This window comes from Ictidomys tridecemlineatus, chromosome Y, assembly GCF_052094955.1.
Source record: "Ictidomys tridecemlineatus isolate mIctTri1 chromosome Y, mIctTri1.hap1, whole genome shotgun sequence".
Lineage (NCBI taxonomy): Eukaryota > Metazoa > Chordata > Mammalia > Rodentia > Sciuridae > Ictidomys > Ictidomys tridecemlineatus.
The window spans coordinates 15422717-15444909 of NC_135494.1; the positions used below are offsets into that span (position 1 = coordinate 15422717).

General features: G+C 49.7%; 2 protein-coding genes across 2 annotated transcripts; both read left to right on the plus strand.

The window, feature by feature from the left end:
- Window positions 1-211: 211 nt before the first annotated feature.
- On the plus strand, window positions 212-7876 carry LOC144372045 (ral guanine nucleotide dissociation stimulator-like). The gene is made up of 4 exons (XM_078035464.1): window positions 212-882; window positions 5720-5907; window positions 6873-7078; window positions 7315-7876. Exons 1-4 carry the CDS (start codon window positions 841-843, stop codon window positions 7650-7652), a joined length of 774 nt encoding a protein of 257 aa, XP_077891590.1. The 5' UTR covers window positions 212-840; the 3' UTR covers window positions 7653-7876.
- Window positions 7877-10381: 2505 nt separating this feature from the next.
- LOC144372046 (uncharacterized) lies at window positions 10382-17863 on the plus strand. Its single transcript, XM_078035466.1, has 6 exons — window positions 10382-10608; window positions 11704-11818; window positions 14117-14217; window positions 14384-14500; window positions 15475-15589; window positions 17492-17863. Exons 1-6 carry the CDS (start codon window positions 10489-10491, stop codon window positions 17695-17697), a joined length of 774 nt encoding a protein of 257 aa, XP_077891592.1. The 5' UTR covers window positions 10382-10488; the 3' UTR covers window positions 17698-17863.
- Window positions 17864-22193: the final 4330 nt, after the last annotated feature.

The following is a 22193-nucleotide window of genomic DNA, read 5'->3' on the forward strand; positions in this document are numbered from 1 at the left end:
GTCGGTAATATTTATCGGCAAATGTGAGATTTTCAAAGATCCAATTCTATGTGCTCCTTTCTCAAAGAGCCTTAGGCAGGGCTATAGCATACATAAATATGAAGGAAAGGCCTAGTTTTTAAAATGTCATCCATTGAATAGTTGACACATGTCTGAGATATTTTTTTTATTTTGGAGGAGGTATTATTTAATAGGGAATTCCAACAGCTACATGATAGTGAAATCAGAAGTCTTGCATCCATTTTATTCTCTGTGATGATTTTGATGAGTAAGAATAAGATACTTCCTTGTTCCAATGAAGATGTTGCCCACTTCTGTGAATGGATGCACCGTGTCACCCACTACTTGCATATCTGCATGTTGTGCTTGACATTACCATCGTACTTGGCAGGTGGCAGAAAGTCAATACTGAAGTTAAGCTCTGGTGTTCTAGCAGCTGTGCTGCAGATCCTTGGTGTGCCACCTTGTGCAATCCATGCTGCTCTGTTCATGTTCCTATTGACTTCCTGGTGATGAGCATCATGGTCTCCTGGTCTTGAGAATGGCCAAGCATTTCTCTGTGAATGTGGAAGATGGGCATGTGAAAGGCTTCAGGGAGGAGGGATCATTGATCATGTACTCTAACCAATGTGCCTGTTTAATGACCTGTTTTTCTTCTTGGGTTTTAAGGGAGACACTGCCCTCAAACACTTCTGTGCAGCTGGGAATGCAGGCTTCTGCTTCACCTTGAAGGAAGCATTCATGAATCCTTTCCAAAAGACATGAGAAGAGAGAGTGAGCCTCTGGTATCATGCAGGTTCCTTGCATTGCCCATGGGCTAGAGGAGAGAAGAGTTGCTTCATGAGATTTGATCCCCTTTTTCCTGAAAAGTTCCACACGGAGGTGAGTCCCCAGCATGTTTAGACATCATTTCAGACATCTTTGTTGATGGAAGTGAATCACACCCCCGATGATGTGGAAGAGCTAAAGATGGGTTTGCTATGAATTTTCTATTTCATTTCTCAGGGCCTGAGTCAAGCCAGCCATTGTGCTGTCAGCGCATGAGCTGCTGGTCAAATGTGAGGAAGTGGTCTTGCTTTATGAAAACACCACCCTGAGTCAGTGAGCCAGAGGCAGCCTGGAGTCCCTGTTTTCCTGTAAAGGCAGATTGCTGTGGATGGCCTCTGGCCTCGTCATGCAGCCCTGCTCAGAGTAGGGGATTGAGGGTCCAGGCAGATCCCAGTTCCTTTTGACCTTTATTGCTATTGGGCCGCCCCAGGGTCCTTGGACTCTACCTGGTCTTCTGGCCTGGGTCAGGGGATGTGAGGTTTGGAATCCCCCTCTGTTGCAGGATCCCAGGCCCCCCAGCCACTTGAAGGCAGCACATCCTTCCCTAATTGTGTTAGAGGGGGAGGATATTCCCGCCCATCCTCATCCATGCTCATCCGGCATTTTGTAGCTTCGCACCTGAGGACCTTTATTCATTGACTTATGCTAAGATAAGTCAATCAGCAGTCTCCCAAGGGTTTACATTGTGGTAATTGACACCAAACATCCGTTTTGTAATTAAACCATTTTGGAGGACACAGTTGAGTGGCATTAAGCATGTTCATGTTGGTGTATAGGCGTCACCACCATGCATCTCCAGAACTCACGTGGACATACTCTTGCCATCAATGCGGAATTCTAGTGCCCTTGAGGCCCAGGAAAAGAACATTGTACTTTATCTTTTTATGAACCTGATAATTGAGATTCTGAGATAAGTGAAATCCTACAAAATTTGCCTTTCTCTGGACATGATCATTTTCAAGGGATGCAGTTCACCCCCACTCGTGGGCATATCAGGTCCACTGCTAACTCTGCGGGTGTTTCAATTGCACTCTCAGTGACAGTGGTGACTGTGTGCACATGAGCTGTGTGTCCAGCTCAGATCCCAGGATCTAGGGTCTTTGGTTCCACGCAGTTTATAGGTTGCCTGCTCCTCCAGGTGTCTGCAGGCCAGTGGCACGAAGGCCCTGGGCCTGGTGGTTTCTTTAGGTGAGTGCAATACGTGTTCACAGTGTCGTGGGACATGATGGACTATAAATAGAAGCAATGCCTGGATACTCCTGGGATCTCAGTAGGCTCAGCCTGTGTGCTGAGAATTGTTGTGACCTCCTAATTAGTGGGCCCCCAGAATCCCAGAGAAAAGGGCAAGTCCAGAGCAGTGGAACCTCACTGTCTCTGAGAGAACTTTTGGGGTGGGGGGCCGGGATACATTGATGTGAGGACTCTGATGCAGAGTCACATTTTTTGAATCCAGGTAGAGGTGCTCAGGAACAGCCTGGGCTGGCACGTGGGTTCCCCACCTCCACACCTGTGGAACATCTTGGGGCTCTGATTAGCACAGCAGCCTGACTACGTGAGGGCATCTGCTGTCTCTGCGTACAGTGAGCTGGGTTTTCATCATGTCTCTCAACAATTCCACATAACACCAGCTCTGAACCCAGAATCCTGGGCACTTAGTTGAGGCTCCATCAGCTCCCACCTCTCTCTACCTGACAGAGCCCTCCTGGCTCCCTCTGCACTCATTACATTGAAGATGAAAACCTGGAGGGTGGGACTTCCCGTCATCCAGAAGTTCCCAAACACATTCCACTGTTCCTGGAACTCAAATGGTTGGGGGGGGCCACAAGCACCCTGGCATCCATGTGTGGGAACCATGGTAGTATAATCAAGAAACAGGAAGGAGAGGGGTTGGACTGATCAGTACAGATGGCAGGGCCTAGTAAAGAGTGGAATGGAGAGTTCTCACCCGGGGTGATTGTTGTGATGTGCACAAATGCTCTGCTGGTGCTGGGGTGCCCGCATGGTTTCTGGGGTCTTGAAAGGCTACAGATGCCCACAGAGTGTTCTCAGATGCACAGTGGGAGGCCCGTTGCAATATGTACATGTGGAAGAAGTAGGAGACCCCCTTAGTGTGGAGGTGCCATCTAGAAGGCAGCCTCACTTCTCTGAAAAAGTTGATTGGAAAAAAAGGGTCCGTACCTGTGCCCAAAGGGCCATATATGCTCCTGGAAGATGGTGGTGGAAATAGTTCTCCATCCATTAATCACTCCCTCACTCACTAATGTCCTTGTGTCCTTGAGAAAGGCTCTCCCTTTCCTGGTTTTCCTGAATAGAAATCCTCTTGCCTCTTGGGTGAATAGGGTTATGGGTTGTGCAGAGGGTGGTGGTTTACTGAGCATCTTAGAGACTGTCCTTTATGGAGCCTAATGATCCCAACTGGGGAATGAGGCCAGGGTCCTAACTGTGGTTAGTGTGAGGACACCATGGGTTCAGAGAGGGAAAGAAGAACAAGGGAAACTCAGATGTCCCTTCATGGCCCCTGGAGTTAGAGGACTTACCCCTTTGCACCTGGGATCAGGAGACCTTATTTCCTCGAGGACACACACACTCAGACGTTAATCTTGAGTGTGGGTTCCTTTCTGGGGTCCAGGGCTGTTGTTAGCCACCAGGAATGACAGTGCTCTCCATGCTGAGTGGAGCCAGTTTTTGCCAGGAAAGAGCCCGTGGTCACGCCTTGTGTGAAGCATCCCACGCCAGGGGCTCCCATCCCTACATTCCTGTCCTGAAAGGAAACCACTCAGAGACAAGGTGGGTCCAACCACCTCCCATGTGTTCACTCATCACTGTGTTCCAGCATCACCCCAGTTCACAGTCCTGATGGGATTGGATGTGGCTCAGAATGTCACCTTCATGAGCTCTACCCTGCCACAGCTGCAGTTTTGCAGTGGGAGAAACTCAAAACCTCAAAACACATGCACATGAAAGAAAAGAGCAAGAGCCAGAGCCCAAACAGGGCGACATGTGGCAAGGACAGCTGGAGTACCTAGGTTGGGACTCAGAATGATGTCAGTGGGGTGGCATTGCTGCTGACACCAGCATGATAACAGAGAGCCATCCCTGCTTATTTTGCGGAGCAGTGTGTTGGGGAAGGCAGAAGAAATTGAGAGGCAGGATTGAGTTTGGCCCTAGGAGGAGGTTGGGTAAAAGGCCAGTGTGAGTTGGAGGGCCTGGGCAGATAGAGGCCAGGGCACACCCCAAAGCCTGAAGACTGCATTTGATGTCCAGGGTTGTGAAACACCACCGCCCCTCTTACTCACAACTGAGAGCAAGGGGCATTGATGAGTTCAGTTTGTGTGCGGTTGCATCCAAGGTGGCTCGGCTAGGCACCTCTGTTTCCTTGACTCAGGAGGCTGGGAGTCCAGGCTCCACTGAGGCTCGGCTGGGAGGATCGGACTCTGAGTTTATGCCTGTGTTCCTGGTAGGATCCATGTTGGCTGAGCCTCAGTGTTTTTGTAATGAGAGGATGAGTGACTGTCATGTCTTTATCATAGGACACACTTGCTAAATGGATTTGTTTGCTCTGAGGAGGAAAAAGAGAGAGGGGAGTGGTGCTGGAGACATGGATGCAGACAGGGGTCATGGACTTGGCATAACTCAGTCTTGGAGGTGATATCCCATCACCTGTACCCACTTCAGTTCCCATGAATCCAGAGGCTGAGCCCCCTTGAGGTGAGGGGTGAACCGGTTCTGGGCAGCAGGATGCTGTGGTACCTCGGAGTCTCTGTGAGACCCCAACACTAGACACACTTGGCCCTTTTGAAATCTTAGGAGAAGCCTTGGGAAGTTGTATGGCAGAGGGGAGCAGCCTCTGCATCTCAATCCCCTCCAACTTGCCATGGTGTAGAGAGGGAACTGCAGCCATGATGGGACGGACATTGGCCACGTCCCTGTGTGGGACACAGGCCTGATTGAGTTGAGGTGCATTCTTTGTCTCTCCCCTTCTTGTGATTGTCCCATCTCTACATTTGTGCTTTAGCCACCTGTGAGTCCCATCTCTGGTTTCAGAGAGAAGAGAGGGTGTTATGGGCCAATAGACACAATAAACCCTAGAGATTAGATGCTACCCTACTTTCCAGAAAAGACTGGGCACACCATGAGTTGCACAATGATGGGACCAGGGTCCAAAAGCTGCTGAGAGGGAAGGACTGGTTGTGAATGCATTTTTGAAGGCTCCAAGCTGGAACTCTAGTGGCACCAAGCAGGGCAGATGCTGGTAGGGATGTTTGGGTAGTTGTTGGTGAACACCTGCGCACCTGAGATGGGTAGGCATGGAGGAGAAATCAGCAGCTCATAGGGCTGTTGAAAGTGGTCTTATGTGAAAAGAGGCTTAGGTATGGGCACAGGAAATGACATCATTGCCTTGACAATGGATCAAACAGAACATGGAACCCTGGTATCCAGGCACCCACTTAACTGACCAAGCCATCTGAGCTCATTTGGTTGGAGAAACTGGAGTGAGAAGGATGTTCTCCTGTGGTTGCAAACAATGCCGAGCCTCAGGCTCCCAGGAATCTCAGGGGGGCCAACTATCCCTTTTGTGGATACACTGGGTGAGGCTTCATCTTAGACACCAGAGCCTCTGGCAATTGTCGCAGAGGAGCTCAAGAGTAACAGTGAGTAGCACAGGGCAGGTGAGCCCAGCAGGCCCTCTAGTCTGATCCCTGATGAATGTCCCAGGACTCCTATTCTGACTGTGTGTGTGTGTGTGTGTGTGTGTGTGTGTGTGTGTGTGTGTGTGTTTGTACTGATGGGAACTGTCCCATTGTGCTTTGACTCTAGTGTATTGGCACAAGTCATTTTTCTGTATGTCACCATTTCCATTTTGAACCCACCATTCTTGGTCCCAACCCAGGGTGAAAATGATGAGAACACGGAGGAGCCCTTCAGGGTACAGAGCCTTGAACCTTACAGGCAGAACCAGCTGAGAAATGAGCTCCTGCCTGTCATTTGTGGAAGGAACCTACATTTCAGCAGCAACATGGGGTTAATCTCCTGGGATTCCATCCCCACCCAGCAGGTGCTGGATCTCTTGTTCCCAAGGTAAGCACCAGACCACCAAGCCCAAGTGTGTAGCCCCCTCATGCCTGGGTCGTGGGGCTGCCATGTACCTCTCAGGGACCCAAAGGTTTGTGATACCTAATGAGATAGAGGACCACACTCATAGTGGAATTTCAGCCCCGAATGGGACGAGTCCTGGAGGTGCCTGCCACAGCCTTGCAAGGGGAGTGAACTCCCCTCTCAGGCAGAGAAACCATCCTGACTCCAGCTGATCCACAGAGGTCCGTGGAGCAGTCCCCACACACTGGGCACCACAGCTCAATGGTGTGCACTGAGCTCATTCCCAGGTGGACTCAGTGAGGCCAGGTGGTCTTTCTGGTGTGATGTTGGCTTCGTGAAGAACGTAGATCTGTGCCAGAGGCGTCTCAAAACTCAGGCCTTGGAAAAGCACTTTTGGGTTAATAAAGACATGTTAGTTTCCATAGTGGGACAGAGCATCCTAGCTGGGACATAGCAGGACAGGGGCTTTGGACATGGCAGCTCCCACACCCAGAGATATGTGGGAATCAGCAGTTTAAGCTCATTCACTGATGAACATGGAGAAAGCACCCACTGTGTGAAGCCACGTTTCCAGTCACGTTTCATAATTCATTGAAAAATAGGGTGCAAATGACTGCCATTTTGTCCCTTTTCATGGGGGTCAGCCTCAAACCACAGGTGCCATTAGTACATATCCTACATGTAACTGCATCCCTGACTCCATGGGGCATAAGTGCACGTTGTCCTCTTCAGTGACTATGGTGGACCCCTGGACCAACTTCAACATGGAATGGGCTTGGGGTCAAGAGGGTGGGCTCCTGTTTCCAGAATAGGGACCTGCAAGGTGATTTGACTTGGGAAGGCTGAGGAAAGACTGCTCTCCCCAGTGTAGGGTCAGAGGTTTTCTCTGGAGGCTGTGGCAAAGGCAAGGCCAGGGTTTTGCTGACTCCACACCTTCCTCCCCACAGTGCCTCACCTTCCTTCCTGGGGACCTGGGTGAACTTCTACTCCGAGGCTTCCCATCAGCCTCCAGGCTTTCTGAGTCTGCAGCAGCTGCTATCCATGTGGCTCCTGCTGGGTGGCTTGAACCTGGAACACCAAGCACACCACCTCCTGGCCCCAATTGAAGATGGCAAATCAAGCCAGGCAAAGCCTGAGAGCCAGGCGGACTGTGGTGAGTACCTAAGGGTATATGAGGAAAGGTCCGACTGTTGTCCCACTGCAGGGAGTCTGTATGCCTGGTGTTGGGCTGGAAATTAGGATAAGCCTTTGTCCATTCAGGAAGTGACCCCAGTCTGCAAAGAGGTCCTGTGTGGGCTAAGGGCCTGAGTTCTTCCTGGCAGCAGGGGTATTGTCTGTCTGTGGGAAGGTCAGGGCAAGGCAGTCATGTTGGCATCTTTTCTCCTCTAGCTACAAGCTCAGTTCCTGTCACGGCTCCAAAGCCAACCCCAGAGCCAGAGCCTTCTCCCAGGGAAGGGGCAGAGCCAGAGTCCAGGACATCAGGGGTCTCCACTCAGTACTCCCCAGGGCCCCAATATAACAAGCGGATGAGAGGCAGGTGCCTCATTCACGTCTACCTGGAAAACGAAAGGACAACACAGTATAGGAGCATCCTGGTGAGTCTTCGAGCAGGGGAGTCTCCTGGGAGCCCACAGTGGGGAAGACTGAGTCCACAGCAAACACTTTGCACTAGGCCTGTCTTCTTGAACTGGAGCTTCTGGAAGGTCAGGAAGGAGAGCAGAAAGTGAGGAAAAGAGAGGCGGGAGAGCAGCAGGATTCCAGGTCTGGGTGCGAGTGGGCCTGCGTGTTTTGGAGTGTGCAGGTCAGAAGTGCAGGAGTGAGTGCTGGGTTCAGAGGAGATCAGAGAAATATTGAGGGTACAGGCCATCCTCTACTGACCTTGGTATTGAGGAGGAGTATATTGAACCGTGGAGGTTGAAGCACAGGAGTTGGCAGTCATTTTCTTGTGTGTGGGAGGAGATATGTTGCTGGTTGAAGGGAAGGGAGCCATTGTAGAATGATTAGGGTGGGGAGGTGTGGGTCACAGACAACTGGGGGCCTTGGAGGGGCCCATTAGTGTCCTAGTTTGCATGTATGTGAATAGAGATTTAGCGGCTCTCTCTGCAGAATCTTCCTGGGTGTGGAGTATCCATCATGAGACTCTGGTGTCCACCTCCAGGGGAGCCAGTTGAACCACTGCACCTGCTGGGTCCGAACCTCCTGACACCCCAGCAAGAACTGACACTCGAGCCCAGCAACTTTCATGCCTATCATTAAAGTGTCCTAGTGTGTGTTGTTCCCTGGATGTCAGGACCAAAGCACCTAGGGTTTGTGCCTGGTCCACACAAAAATGCAGCTACATCCCAGACCAGAGCAGGGATATGGAAGTCCACTGGACCATTCCTCCCATCTTGATGGGACTAGGGTGTGTCTGTACAAAGCCTTTTGGTCCTTATTCCCTTGTCCCTGTAGGGCATAGCAGGTTGAAGCAAACTCTTGTACCAAGATTGGGCTAGAGGCTCATAGGAAGACCCCACATGATCACATGAAGGCCTCAGGTAGCAGGGTAACAAGATGGTGCCCTTGTGTTGAGAGCTCTCTTGTCTCTGATTGTCCTTGAACACTGTCCTCTGGGTAGCTCCTCACAAATTCCCTCTCTGATGAGCTTTCTCCAACCCTGCTCAGGTGACCTGCCAGGACAGCACTCCAGTCATCATCCGCAGGGCCTTAGATGCACACTTGCTCCAGCAGGAGGATCCAGAAAACTACGAACTTCTGCAAATTGTCTCAAACCATCAGAGTAAGTGGAACCATCAGAGGGTAGGGAGCAGTGAGTCACAGTGGGCTCACGATAACTGGGAGCCAAAACACAGTGTGCATTGACCCAATGCCCAGGAAGAGTATGGTGGGACTTGTGCACAAAACAAAGTGTAATGATGGGGCATAAATCTGCAAGTTCTTCATGTTCCCCAGGGGCTGTGGACCTGCCTATCATGTGTTCTTTCCTTGGCCTGAGGAGGCATTGCAAAGCTATTATCCACAAGGGGCCAAAAAGACAGGCTTCTTTGTCTTGTGTCAAAGAAGACAGACAACCACAGGGTGCCTACTTTGGCGGCCTTTCCTGACCTAGATGAGTACATGAGAAAAGCAGTTCAATGAAGAATCATTTCTGGCTTCCAATCTTTCTATTTATTGCAAACTGAGTCCACTTAGGACCAGAGGCCATTTCTAGAAAGAAGAGTGTGGTAGAATAGAACCCTTCACAGCTTGTAAACTCTTCTTGGAGAGAGAGAGAGAGAGACAGAGAGAGAGAGAGACAGAGAGACAGAGAGACAGAGAGAGAGAGAGAGGAAAAGAAGAAGAAGAAAGAAAAGGAGGAGGAGGAGGACGAGGATGAGGTAGAGAAGGACGAGGAGGAGGAGGACAAGGATGAGGAGGATGAGGAGAAGGAAGACATGGAGGAGGAGAAGGAGGAGTAGAAAAATGAAAATAAGTTGAGGGAGGAGACCATGAATAAGAAGGTCAAGATGACTTTAAGAAGAAGCATGAGGAGAAGATGAAGAAGAACAAGAACAAGAAGGAGAAACACAAGCCGAACAAGAAGTATAACAATAAATTGATTAAAAATGTGAATGAGAATTATACTGTTGAGGAGAAAATGCAGAAGTGGGAAACTCAAGAGAAATATATATCTCTGGATGGCACAGCCCTGCTGTGGACATCCTCCACCTACGCTCAACACACCTCCAAACCATACCCCTCCAATTAGTGTAGCCCTGTATGAGTGGATGAATCCACTGGCAAGGTGGAGGCACCCACCATCAAGTGCTCTTCCCCAAACCCACCTGTGATCATTGCTGCAGTGGGGAGAAAACCTTGAACACATGAGTCTTGGGGGACCAATCTAGATACAAAGTGTAGCTGTTTGTCTTTGGTGGGTCCAACGTGAACTAAGAGGGTCTGGGGTACAAGGAACTATTTCCTTGAAAGGTGTTCCTGTAGGGGACCTCCTGTGCAGAGAGGGTCCTGAGGGAGGAATCAGTGGGGAGTCTTTGGTGCAACAGTAGCTGGATTCGGGGGCTCTCAGGTCTATGTGTGAGACCTGAGCTGGCAGAGGCTCTCAGTTGTGGGGGATGTTTGGTAGTGTATTCCTTGAGTGTCACCTACCATGCCTCTGCCCCTGCCTCTCCAGAGCTGAGGATCCCTGCAGATGGAAACGTATATTACGCCCTGAATGGTAGAGTGGATTATAACTTTCTTCTTTGGGAAACAGCTGTCAGCAAGTTGTTTAAAGTCAAGCCAAAGGAGGTAAACAGCCACCTTCTTCAGTCTTTACTCCTGGTGCCACTCCACATCCTCCAAGGGGACAAGAACCTCAGGTTCTGGATGGATGTTGTAGAATTCCCACAGAGTTAATGCCAGGCTGGGTGGGGTCCAGGTGCTGGGCTTTGCTGATGTTGTCATCCCCCACAGTTCTTGGAGCCTTCTGTGGCAGTGGCATCCAGGATCCCAGCAGCTGTGAGCAGCAGCTCTGCGGTGGCTGCAGGACCATTGCCCCAGGCCACCCAAACCAATGAGTGGTGCATGAGAAAAGTCACCAGTAGCAGCTCCTCACTGCTTCACTCCAGCGAGCAGGTGAAAGACAGCCGCTTTGTCCACGTCCTCCTAGAGGGACAGAGCCTGAGGGAGACAAAGCGCATCCTGGTAAGCCTGACAGCAGGGCTGCCTCCTGGGTGTCCACACAGTGGAAGGCAGGAGACACAGCTAACCCTGGGGCTGTGGTGGGAAATTAAGAAGAGAGAGGTCAGTCTTAAGGGCTTGACCTGAGGGGGGAGAGCCTCAGCATGCCCAGCTGCAGCAGTGAGTGGGCCTGTGTATTGTGGGTTTGGCAGGCCAGAAGTGCAGACGGACAGATGAAGGCATCTGCTGTGGACAGATGAAGGCAGAGATATGTCCAGGGTGCACGCTGCAGTGCCTAGAACTTGGTATTCTCAATGAGTGAGGTTGGAGCAGAGGAGCTGGCAGTGACTTGTCACATGTGTAGGAGGGAGTGTGTTCCTGGTGGCAGGGAAGAGAACCTCCTTAGCATGACTAGGTGTGGAAATTTGGGGTCGGGATCACCTGGGGGGTCATGCCAAAGCTTCGGAATGTCAGTCTTTGCATGTATGTAAATACGGAGCTAAAGGGGTTCTTGGCAGAATTTCTATGGATGTGCAGTAGACACGCTAATGCTGCAGGTGTCCAGCTGCAGAGGAGACATGTTCAGTGACTGCCAGTGCTGAGTCAAGTACATCATTACAACCAGACCCGCACCGAGCTTCCAGAGCCCAGGGCCTCTCCAGGCTATCATGAAGCACTCAAGTGCACACTCTTGTATCTGAGTCTGTTTTGTGTAGTGGCAGTCAGGACCAAAATTTTCAGTGCATCTGCCTCTTCCACCTACAAAGGAAGCCTGCATCCCAGAGCACACTTGGTGCGCAGATCCCTGGCCCATTGCTGTCATCTCGGTGAGATGAGAGTGTGTCTGTGCATAGACAGTTTGGTCCTTTGACCTGAGTGGAATGTGGCTCCCCAGGGGGAGGGGAGATGGCAGGTACAGGCAGATATTTGTACCAGGATTGTTCTAGTAGCATGTTGCAAGAACCCAGGGGGTATATGGAGGCCACACTCAGGTAGCAGGATAACAAGATTGTGCCCTTGTATATGTAGCTAACATTTCTCCTGAATGTTTGACCACAGTCTTCTGGGTAGCTCCTCTAAAAGCCATTCTCTGATGACATTTGTCCCACCCTGATCTAGGTGACGTGTCAGGAGAGGGTGACAAGCCTCATCCGCAGGGCCTTGGGCCAAAATTTGTTGCAGCATGAGGATGTGGACAACTTTGAGCTGCTGAGAATGATGTCTCTGCATGAGAGTAAGTAGGACAATCAGACAGTGGGGAGACATGATCCACAGTGGGCTCAGGATAACCCACAGCCAAGAGAAAGTGGGCCTTGGCCCTAAAATAGCCAGAGTGTGGTGGGCCTGGTGCAGGAAACCAAGTGCAGTGATGGGCGTGTCCAATGTGGAGGTGTTAAATGCAGCCCCAGGGGGCTGCTGGACCTCCCTAAATGTGTTCTCCCCTGGACCTGGTCTGGCAATGCAAAGTTAATATCGATGAGGGCAAGGAAGAGAGAGGCTCAATCCATCATCAGTTTGGTTTATGGCTCACTGATAAGGATGCCTTCAAATGAAGAGGAGCAGAGCATGGGTCCTGATTGGATCAGCATTGCTATGGACAGAAGCAGCACAGGTCCCAATCCATGGCCAGGATATGAGAAGTCCTGCCTACTCAAGAATGTCAGGATTGCAGCAACTGGGAACAGGACTCAGTGAAGAGGAAGTCAAGGCCAGGGGACAGCCTTTTTGGGTTCTTTTTGGAACAATTCCAAGTCCTCTGTGCCTGGGTGCCCATCTCCTGAAGATATCAGAATGGCCAGGTTATTATTCCTTCCAGCAACAAAGAAGGGCATCTGAAGAACAGAGGCCACAATGCTGAGCTGTCCACCATGCCAGTGCTCTTTTCTTTCTTGTGAGCCCGACACTCCTAGCCTCCACTATCCCAGCCTGTCCACAGTAGAACCCACCATCTGTCGGGCACATAAGTGAGTTTTCCCATTTTCACACACCGCCTCATTTGAGTTGGCTCTGTCTCACACATGAGGAAGACTGAGGTGCAAGGAGCTGGGCAAGGGGCAGTGTCTGCGAATCTCAGGGACTTGGGAGGCAGTGCAGGGGGATGGGGATTTCCAAACAACCTCAGAAACTTAGGGAGACCCTGTACCCAAGTAAAAAGGCCTGGGAATGGTCTCAGTGCTTAAGTGCCTCTGGTTTTATCCCTAGTAAAAAAATAAGCCTGTCAAAAAGAATTACCAAACCGAGAATCTACAAAGGTGATTTCAGAAACAGACTTTCAACCCAAGCATCAGTTGAGAGCAGGCTCCAGACCAGGGGAGGTTTGTGTGTAACAGACGTCAAAAGGGAGGACTAAAGGGGTCTGGAACCCACTAGGTGTGATGGCATCTATGCCTTATGGCAGGAGGGTGGCAGTGATGCTGGCCCTCTCCTAGATTTTGGAAACCTTGTTTTCATTGGGGAAGCTTTATGGAGGTGGAATCTATTTTAGCAATCCTGGTCCAGATGAGGTGCTGACTACCACAGGTAGAAGCCTATCCAGAATGCGGTGTCTGTTATTCAGTCTTTCCTGACTGTGACAATGACAAAGAAAGGAAGTCACTTGTCTTTGGTCTTGGTTTCACTCCTGGCCATTGATTGAGAACTGATTTCATCTTGGACTACTGAACAGAGGCTGCATCTGGGCAGAAGAGTGTGATAGATTTGAACTCCTCAGGACGCCCCACCATTGCCAGAGAAAGAAGAAGAAGGAGGAGGAGGAGAAAGAGACACTCCTGAGTGGGGAGAGGATCACACAATGAAGAGCAGGAGGAAGAAGAAGGAAGAGGAGGAGGTAAACAGAAGGAAGGGTGGAGGAAGATACACAAGAAGAACAAGAAGGAATGATGTAAGAACAAGAAAAAGACCCAGAAAGAACTACAAGAAGATGCAGGACAGAAAGAAGAGCCAGAAGTAGAACAAGAACCAAAATAAAAGTACCAAGCAGACAGCTCATGATGAGAAACAAGGGGAAGGAGAGCGAACCTAGAAAACAATGGAGTTCTCCAGGGCACCACCCTGCTGATGTCCTCCCATGTCCATGCCCAACACACCTCTGATGGATACCACCTCCCCTCCACATATTCATCCATGAGTGGATTCATCCAGGGCAAGGGGATGAATTCGCCCACGATCCAATGCTTCCCTGAATGCCCATGTGTGAGCATGGCTGCCCTGGGGAGAAAGGCCTAAGCACCGGAGCCTTTGCCAATCCTAATGCAAAGCCTAGCAGTGTCCCTTTGGCAGATCCAACCTGCACTGAGAAGTTCTGGGCCCAAGGTGCTGTTTCCATTGCCAGGTGCTCTTTTGGTTTAGAATCCTGTACATCATCTTCTCCAGGGAAGAATCACTGAGGGAGTCTTTGGTGGCACTGTAGCTGGATAGGAGGGCTCTCAATTCTGGTGCAGGCTCGCCCTGGCGGAGACTCTCAGGGGTTGTGGGTGTTTTGTGGTATAATCCTTGAGTGCTATCTAACAATTCTCTCCACTTTGCTCTGCAGAAATCAAGGTCCCTGACCACTCACTCATGTATCTCTCCATGAATCCACAAATAAAATATTATTTCATCGTGAGGAAACGCCTCGAGGTCAAGGGAAAGGAGGTAAACACCTACCTTATTCAAGCTCTACTTGTGCTGCCATTCCACTCCCACCTGGGGAAATGAAAAGCCTGAGCAGCTGGATATATGTGCTAGAAGCCCATAGAGCCAACTGACAGGCTGGGGTGGCTTTCTGTTTCTCGGTTTGCTGATGTTCCATCCCCCACAGTTCTCAGAATCAACCTGCAAGTCCTCCAGGCCGCTTTCCCACAGGCAGGTGGGAGACACCTGCTTAATCCGTGTCCACTTAGAAACACAAAGTCCAAAGATGGCCAAGACTGTTTTGGTAAGCCTGGGAGCAAGGGTGTCCCCTGGTGCTTACACCTGGGTGGGGAGCAGACACTGGTCCAATACCATGGACTACTCATGCCCTCTTGAATTTGGAGCTTCTGGATGATCAGGAGGATAGATGGGAATCAAGAAAGAAGAGGTCAGTGTGAAGGGCTGGAGCTGAGATGAGGGAGAGCAGCAGCTTGTCCACCACCATGTCTGAGGGAGTCTGTGTGTCACGTGGCAGCATGCAGTCCAGAAGGGCAGAGGCAGGTATGGGTGACAGATGAGAACAGGCCAGGACCTAGGTTGCAGGTTCCCCTGTATGGGATGCTGACGTCTATGGAGCAGGACACCAGTATGAGGTTCTGCATGTTCCTTGAACAAGGAGCTGAGAGGGTCTCTCTGCAGAGTCAGTATGGATGTGGAGCAAGCACACTAAATGTCCAGGTAACCCAATGACCACCCTTGCCGGATGAGGTGCCCTCTTATACCCCAGCCAGCACTGAGCCTCTGGAGGCCAGGAGCTCTCGTGGCTATCTTTCGTCACTCCTGTGTGTGGTCATGTTTCTGGGTCTGATTTGGGCCCTGGCAATCCAGACCAAAGCCTCTAGGTTTTGTGCCTAGGCCATTCCCAATGCCGCCTGCATCCTCGGGCAGACCTGGGATCTTGGAGGCTATTGTCCCATTCCTCCCAACTTGTGGGATGAGATCGCATCTGTATGCAGGTAGTGGGGTCCTTTCACTTCGAGAGAAGTGTAGCTCCACAAAGAGCAATGGCAGGTCCAGGAAGTCCTATGTACAAGGATTGGGCTAGTAGCCTATGGGAAGAGCCCACGTGATGAGCAGGAGGTCAGCCTCAGGTAGTAGGGTCATGGATGTTGCCCTTGTATTTAGAGTGGAGGTGCCTCCAGAATGCCCCTGCCCACTGTCCTTGAGTAGTCACTTCAAGGCCCATTTCCTGAAGGCCTGTCTTCCATGCTGCTCCAGGTGACCTGCCACGATCGGGCTCCTGTCGTCATCCGCAGGGCCCTCGAGCTACACTTGCTTACTCAGGAGAAGCCGGAGGAATATGAGCTGGGCCAAATCATCTCTCACCGTCAGAGTAAGTGGGACAATCAGATGACAGAGAGCAAGGGTCAGGATGTGGACTCAGGTCAACTCTTAGCACCAAAGAGTAGCCTCTGACCCCCAAGAACACTCCAACAGGGTGTGTTGGGCTCGTGCACAAAGCCAACTGCACTTCTGCTGGTGTAAGCTCTCCAGGTGTTTTGGTATACCCCAGTGGCTAGTGCGGCTCCCCACCAGGTGCCCTGCCCAGGACATGAACAGGCATCCAAAGCTCACATCATTGAGGAGTGAGGAGGAAAGCCTCTTTCCAGGAGCAGTATGGTTCTGTGGTCTGAGATAGGAGTGGTTTCAGAGGAACATGGGAATGCATGGGCTAAAGAGGGAACTGGCATTTTGTGGACTGAAGCAGTAGGATTGAAAGCCTTCTGTGTGACCAGAAAACCACTGCCTTGGCAGAGAATTGCCAAGATTCTAGCAAGCAGTAACAGGATAAAATTGGGAAGAAAACACAGCCTGGGAGACAGCTTGAATCATCTGTTTTTGCATAAATTCCATGGTCTTCTGCACCTGAGTCCACTAGCCAAGGAGTGATCCCAATAGCCAGGTTATGATCTCTAACTAAAGTCAGATGAGGGCTTCCTGAGCACGTAGCCACAGAGCTCATCTGATAATAATGTCAGCGCTTTTTCATTGGTTGGTTGGTTGGTTTTTGTGAGCCAAACACCTCAGCAGCCATTATCCCAGCCTATGTACGCTGAAGACCACCATCCCAATGAGTTCTAGGATCACTTGTCTCCTATCTTAACCTTCTGTTAGGTTAGTAGAGTCTATGGAAGAGGAAGTCTGTCTGGGCCCTTGGTAGCCTAAGAAATTCATAGCAGAGATCCCCACATCCAACCCAGAAGGGATGGAGAACAGGCTCTAGGTTAGAGGAGGGCAACAGGAAAGAGGTGTTCAGAGGAAGGAGAAGCTGGCTGTTGTATTCCCCCACTCAAGGTCATGGCACCACTGGGCCATACACCATGTTGGAGGGAAGCAGTCCCTTTGCTGGTCTTTGGAATCATTGTTCTCAGGAGGGCAGCATTTGGAATGTAGTCTTCATTCTCAGAAGCCTGGTTCACATGGAGGCAGGCTCCACCAACACAGAAGCGTGGCTCTAATGTGGTATCCGTGCTGGTCAGCCTGTCCTCACTGTGGCCATACTTGAGGAATCCTAGGCCTTTTCTCTGGGTTTCACAACTTTCTCTTTGGTTGTGCACTGAGGCTGTCCATAAAGCTCTAGTGTGTGGCAGTGGAGAGCTCCTCAGCCCTTGCCACAAAGGCATAGACTGGGAGAAAGAGAACAAGGCTGGGAGAGAGGGAGAGAGAGAAAGACGGAGAGGAGAAGGAGGACCTCTACTTGGAGAATGAGGATTCAGTGGAGCCAACAGGGACAAGGTACTGTTGCCCAGGGTGCACCCCTGTTTAGGTCTTCCTCCAACCATGCTCAACCTTTCTTCCAGTCCCTTCCACCCCCCAGTAGTCGATTTATCTTGAATGAGAATTTCATGTTGACATCAGAGCACTCACCATCCAATGCTTTCCTCCAAACCCACCTGTGAAGATGGCTCATGTGGGGTCTGAATCTTCGGCACAAGAGCCTTTTGTGGGAGATTTCAGATGCAAACCCTAGTGGTGTGCTTTGGCAGATGCAAGAGGACCTGGGATGTTTTGGAGTCCAAAGCCTTTGGTAGGAACAGACATTAGGTCTGTTGAAGTGCTCTGCCTAGTTTTTCCTCAGGGAGGACTGTGGAGGCTGTCTTGTTAGTATTGGTGCTGAATTGGAGAGCTCTCAGGTGTGTGGCTCAGTTCGTTTCTGGCACAGGCTTTCAGATGTTTGGGTGTCCCAGAAAGCACCTCCTGAGCCACCTTATTTTGTACGCCCCTCTCTCCCCAGAGCTGAGGATTCCAGTGCAGGCCAACATATTTTACGCAAAGAACCCTCACACAAAACCCAACTTCGTACTGAGGAAAAGGAGCCTCTCCCAAAAGAATGATGAGTGGATCCAGCCTCAACCTCCCTCTCGTCCTGCAAAGAAGGCTCCAGCCCTCCTGAGGATGCTTGCAAAACCATTCTGCTGCTGTGTGCCTGGGCGGGTCTGAGGCAGCCCAGGAATATTTACATTGATTACTATTGGCTTCAAAGTTTGAATCTATAGTTTGCCATTGTCTTTGACCTTGTTTAGTAACACAGTTGTTACTCTATCCTGTATTTGTTGTTCCCATTAATATATTATTATTTTAAAATATATATGTTTTTGTTACCTGATCTACTGTGATGATTTGTTACCTGATCTACTGTGATGGTTTTTGATCAAAATTGTGCATTTGATGATAATGAATGCCATGCATTTAGGAACCTGTAGACTCCAGACAATGAATGAATGTCTACTGTTGCATGGACTGGTCTGCAAAGTCCTGTAGCATTTGAGCTTGTGTGAGGGCTTCATAGGGCTTGCAAAAAGTCCAGGTCAGATGGTCCTGCATGAAGCTTAGCTCCTAGTGGTCTCCTCCACAGCATAAGGGCCAAGGAGAAACCCACTTCCACACAGAAGATGGGAAGCTACCTTATGAAGGTGATCGTAGGTGTGGGACCCTTTTGCTAGGACCCTTTTTCTATTGGGCCAAAACTGTGCTCTGAATGTGCTTGCTGAGAAGAGCTTGGAATTTCCTGATTGAAACAGTTCATGCAAGCTGCTTCCACTTGCAGAAACAAAGTGTGTTCTCGTTGAGCACTTTGGGGTGTCCCAGGTTGAACTAGAGTGTGTCAGAAGCACTTGTAATGGTTGGCATTCACGGTTTCACATTGAAGCCTCTGTGCCATCTGTCAACCACTGATGGCTGCAAGTGGGTACCCTGCCTTTCAATGAGTTTTCGAAAAAGTAGGAGTTTTGAAGAACTGATCTTCTCAGCATTCCCCTTGCCTCCCCAAGTTGGGTGATGTCAAATATACAGGCTTCCTTGGGAGCACACATTTTATATTGAGCTGGAATTGGACTCTGGATGTGATTGCTGAAAATAGCTGGGGAATGGGAGAATGGAAGCTGTTTGCTGCAAGCAGTTTCAATTTGCTTTGTTGATTAACTTTGTTGTAAGTGAGCACATGCTATTTTTTTTTTCCTGTGGACCTAGAAGAATTCAAAACTGCTTCTTACAGGTGACAGGCATGCTTACACATTGAAGCCTCTGTGCCATTGATAAAAAAACAGTTCACTCATGTGGGCACCTGCACTTTAAGTGAATGTTGTAAACAAATGTGTGACAAATGGATGTCAGTTAGACTTTGGAGAACTGATCTTCTCAGCTGTTCCTCTTTTCCCCTGAAAGTTGTTGATGCTAGATTCAAGAGAACTCTTTCTGGCACTCTTCGTGTTTCATGCCTGAACTGTGCTCTGAAATTTCTGGAGGAGAACAGCTTAGAAGTGCAGAAGAGAAGCTGTTTGTTGAAGCAGCTTCAAGAGGCACAAGCTAACTTGTTCTCAGTGAGCACATGGGGATTTTCCCTGGTTGAAGCAGTGTGAATGAGAATGGCTTCTCAGAGCTGGTAGGCATGTTTGCATTTGGCAAACTTTGCCATCTGTCACCCAGAGTTCCTTGCATGAAACCTACATTTCCAGTGTTTTCAGAAAGGTCTGATGAGTGGGTTTCCATGGAATTTTGTGGAATTGATCTTTTCAGGCAGTTCTCATTGCCTTCTCAAAATTGTTGATCCTGGTGCAAGGGCTCTCTTGTCAGCCAACATTGTATTTTGGGCCTGACCTCAGCTCTGAATGTACTTGCTGTACTTCCCATCTTTCCTCTCTCTGGTCCACTCCTCAGATCCCATCCTCCTTTCAACAGGACCTCATCCAGGAAGCCTGCCCATGTGCCTCCCACTTGATTTCAACTTCTCCAGTGCACTTATTGTCAAAGCAGGGACTCCCAGGAGAGAGGGCTCTCCATTCTGCACACTGAAATTTCTCACCAAGGAGGACTCCTCCATGCTTGGATGGCAGGGCTGCAATCACCTGGAAGGTGGAAATAGGAGGCTGGTGGTGTTCCTAGCCAGGATGCTGATGACTGCAGTGCATTTAATCTATGGCCCTCAAGGAGCTTTATGCTGCAGATTTGTGTACTTTTGCATCTGTATGCACACAGTTCTTCATGTGGGGAAAAAAGCAGTGTTCTCAAAGTTTGCTTTATATTATACTCAACTGGTAATTTACAAACCGCAGTGTCCCATCTTAGCCCAGAGCCATTCCATCAGCCCAGGGCCACTGGGTGGTCCACGGTCAGTACTATGCACAGCTCCCAGGTGGCTCCAGCGTGTAGCTGAATTTGAGAGCCAGTGTACTGTAGGATTTGCCCTTGAGGTTAGAATTCATTGACTTCCTCTTATGTCATATCACTGGTTCAGGATATTCCTTGTCTCATGAACTATTCTGTGAAATCTTCAAGTTAGCCATCTCTGGTCATTTCTTCCCTTTGATGGCACCTGGTTCAACAGCTTGTTCTTGGGTTGGGTCGGTCATGGGCAGTCCTGGGTCACAGAGAGGGACAGGAAGACCCTAATGTGGAATGCTGGTGTAGAGAGTAAGGGTGGGGCCAGAGCCCACACTGTGGTTAGGGTAGTGAAGGGATCTGAAGAAACTACCTTGAAAGCGAGCTCTGGCTGCAGTTAACCAGGAATCAGGGCCTGGAAATGAAAGCCATGACAGGGCTTCTGACTAGAAAGGACACATCTTTCTGGGCTCAGTTGGAGGTCCATCGAGGCAGAGGAAAAGAGAGAGGATGCAGGAGAGGGGGATGGTCTAGATCAGAGAGCAGCTCCGTCATCATATCTTAGAGAATGTATTTTTTTCTTCCAGTTGTTGTTAAATGCTAATTCATTCACGTGTTATATTTACATTCACCTCGTCCATTGGAAAGGCTGCTCAACCACCACAGGCAGTTTTATCTTGGTGGATGTGTGCATTCTAAAAGGAGGTGAGGTTGGCGCCAATAGAGTGTGTGGGCGCTCAGGCATTGGCAGTGCTTTGGAGAGTGAATCCTCTAAATGTTATTGGGCTGTTTTTGAAAGATAGTGTGGTTTGGCTAGAATGCCTAGAATGCTTCCACACAATTTAGCATGGTGTATATTTTAGAGAGCATGATCACTGAGGGGCAGGTTGCTGGTGTGAAGCCGTGAGCATTAACATCTATCAAGTTTCTCACCTGGAGTTGGCTACCTACAACTGGTGACAGTGTTTTGCTCCTACTGAGCAATACTGAACAAGTCTCTGGGCCAGTAATCCATTGCTGAACTACATCACCAACAAAAAAATACTGAGTGAAGGTGAGGACCAGAAGAGTCCGGGAACCACCTGACAGCAGCCCTGAAGTCCTGAGCTCTGGCACATAATATGCCAACTCAACTGGGTATCAACCTCTTCCTGGGCTCATTAGAACTGTGTGCTTCAACTTTCAGAAGCAAATGCAGAATGACAGAATCTTCTCTGAGGACACTTTTCTAAGTCTTGTTTGCAGCACGTGTTCTAAGTCTTATTTGCAACATGTCTTCACTGGAATGAGTAGTCATTTGACATTCTGTTGTACTTAAAATTTCATGAGATTCTACTCCTACTTGGTAGATTGTGTGAAAGTGACTCGGCCTGAATTCATTTTACATTCCAAAATATGTCTTGTCTTTTCTCCTAAACCTATCAGGGCAATCAGAGCAGCCAAGGAATACTATAAATTCAGGCACAAAATGGCCAGATAGACTGGGATTACTGTATATCTTTCTAGAACCTTCTTTCATGCTCTGGCTTCCCTGAGGTAAAGTGTGGAGACTCTGTGATCCAGATTTGTTAGCAAGTAGTTTTCTTTGGAGGTGATGCTAGAAAACTCCAGGTGGGAAGTTTTCTAGCATCACCTCCCAAGGAAGTGATTAGGAACTGGAAGACAGGGTGTACCAGCCAGTTGTTGTCACTGAGTGACTAAGCACAGTCCTGATAAGGAGTGCTGGGGGTCCATGTAGATCATGCTACTAATAGAAGCCCTCCTACAGGGTGAGAGAGCTGGGGTGTTCTCCACCCACTCCTGCCAGCCAAGACAGAATGATGCTGCTGGCCTTCACTGTAGGCAAATGAGCCATGGTGTTGGGGGCTGGAGGTCAGCTGGGGTGTGAAGAAATGGCATAGTGCTGGACAATGTCATCCAGCTTTGAATCCCCAGACTGGGATCTTTAGCAGGGCAAGGTCAGAGACTGTGCTCAGTGCAGCGTCTACTTCTCAGCATAGTTGCAGGCACACAGCAGAGCTTCATCAATACCCGTGGAATGCGCTGGCTCGCCCCAGCCCTGCTCCAGGCCTCTCTCAGCTGAGCTCTCTCTTCTGGTCCTGTCTGTTCTAGTATATTCAGCTCTTGCTTCTTTGTATTTCACTTTCCTGAATTATGTGTTCTTTTTCCACACTCCTGTGGTCACTCTTTCTCCACACTCCTGTGGTCCCAAATGGCTGTGTGGCGGGGCTGTGGCAGAGAGATCTCATTACTACCAGAGATGGAGTTTTTAAACCAAATAAGACACGTGCTCTGCTGCTTAGGATTGTCTTCAGCATAACATGAGGTAGAAGGTTTGA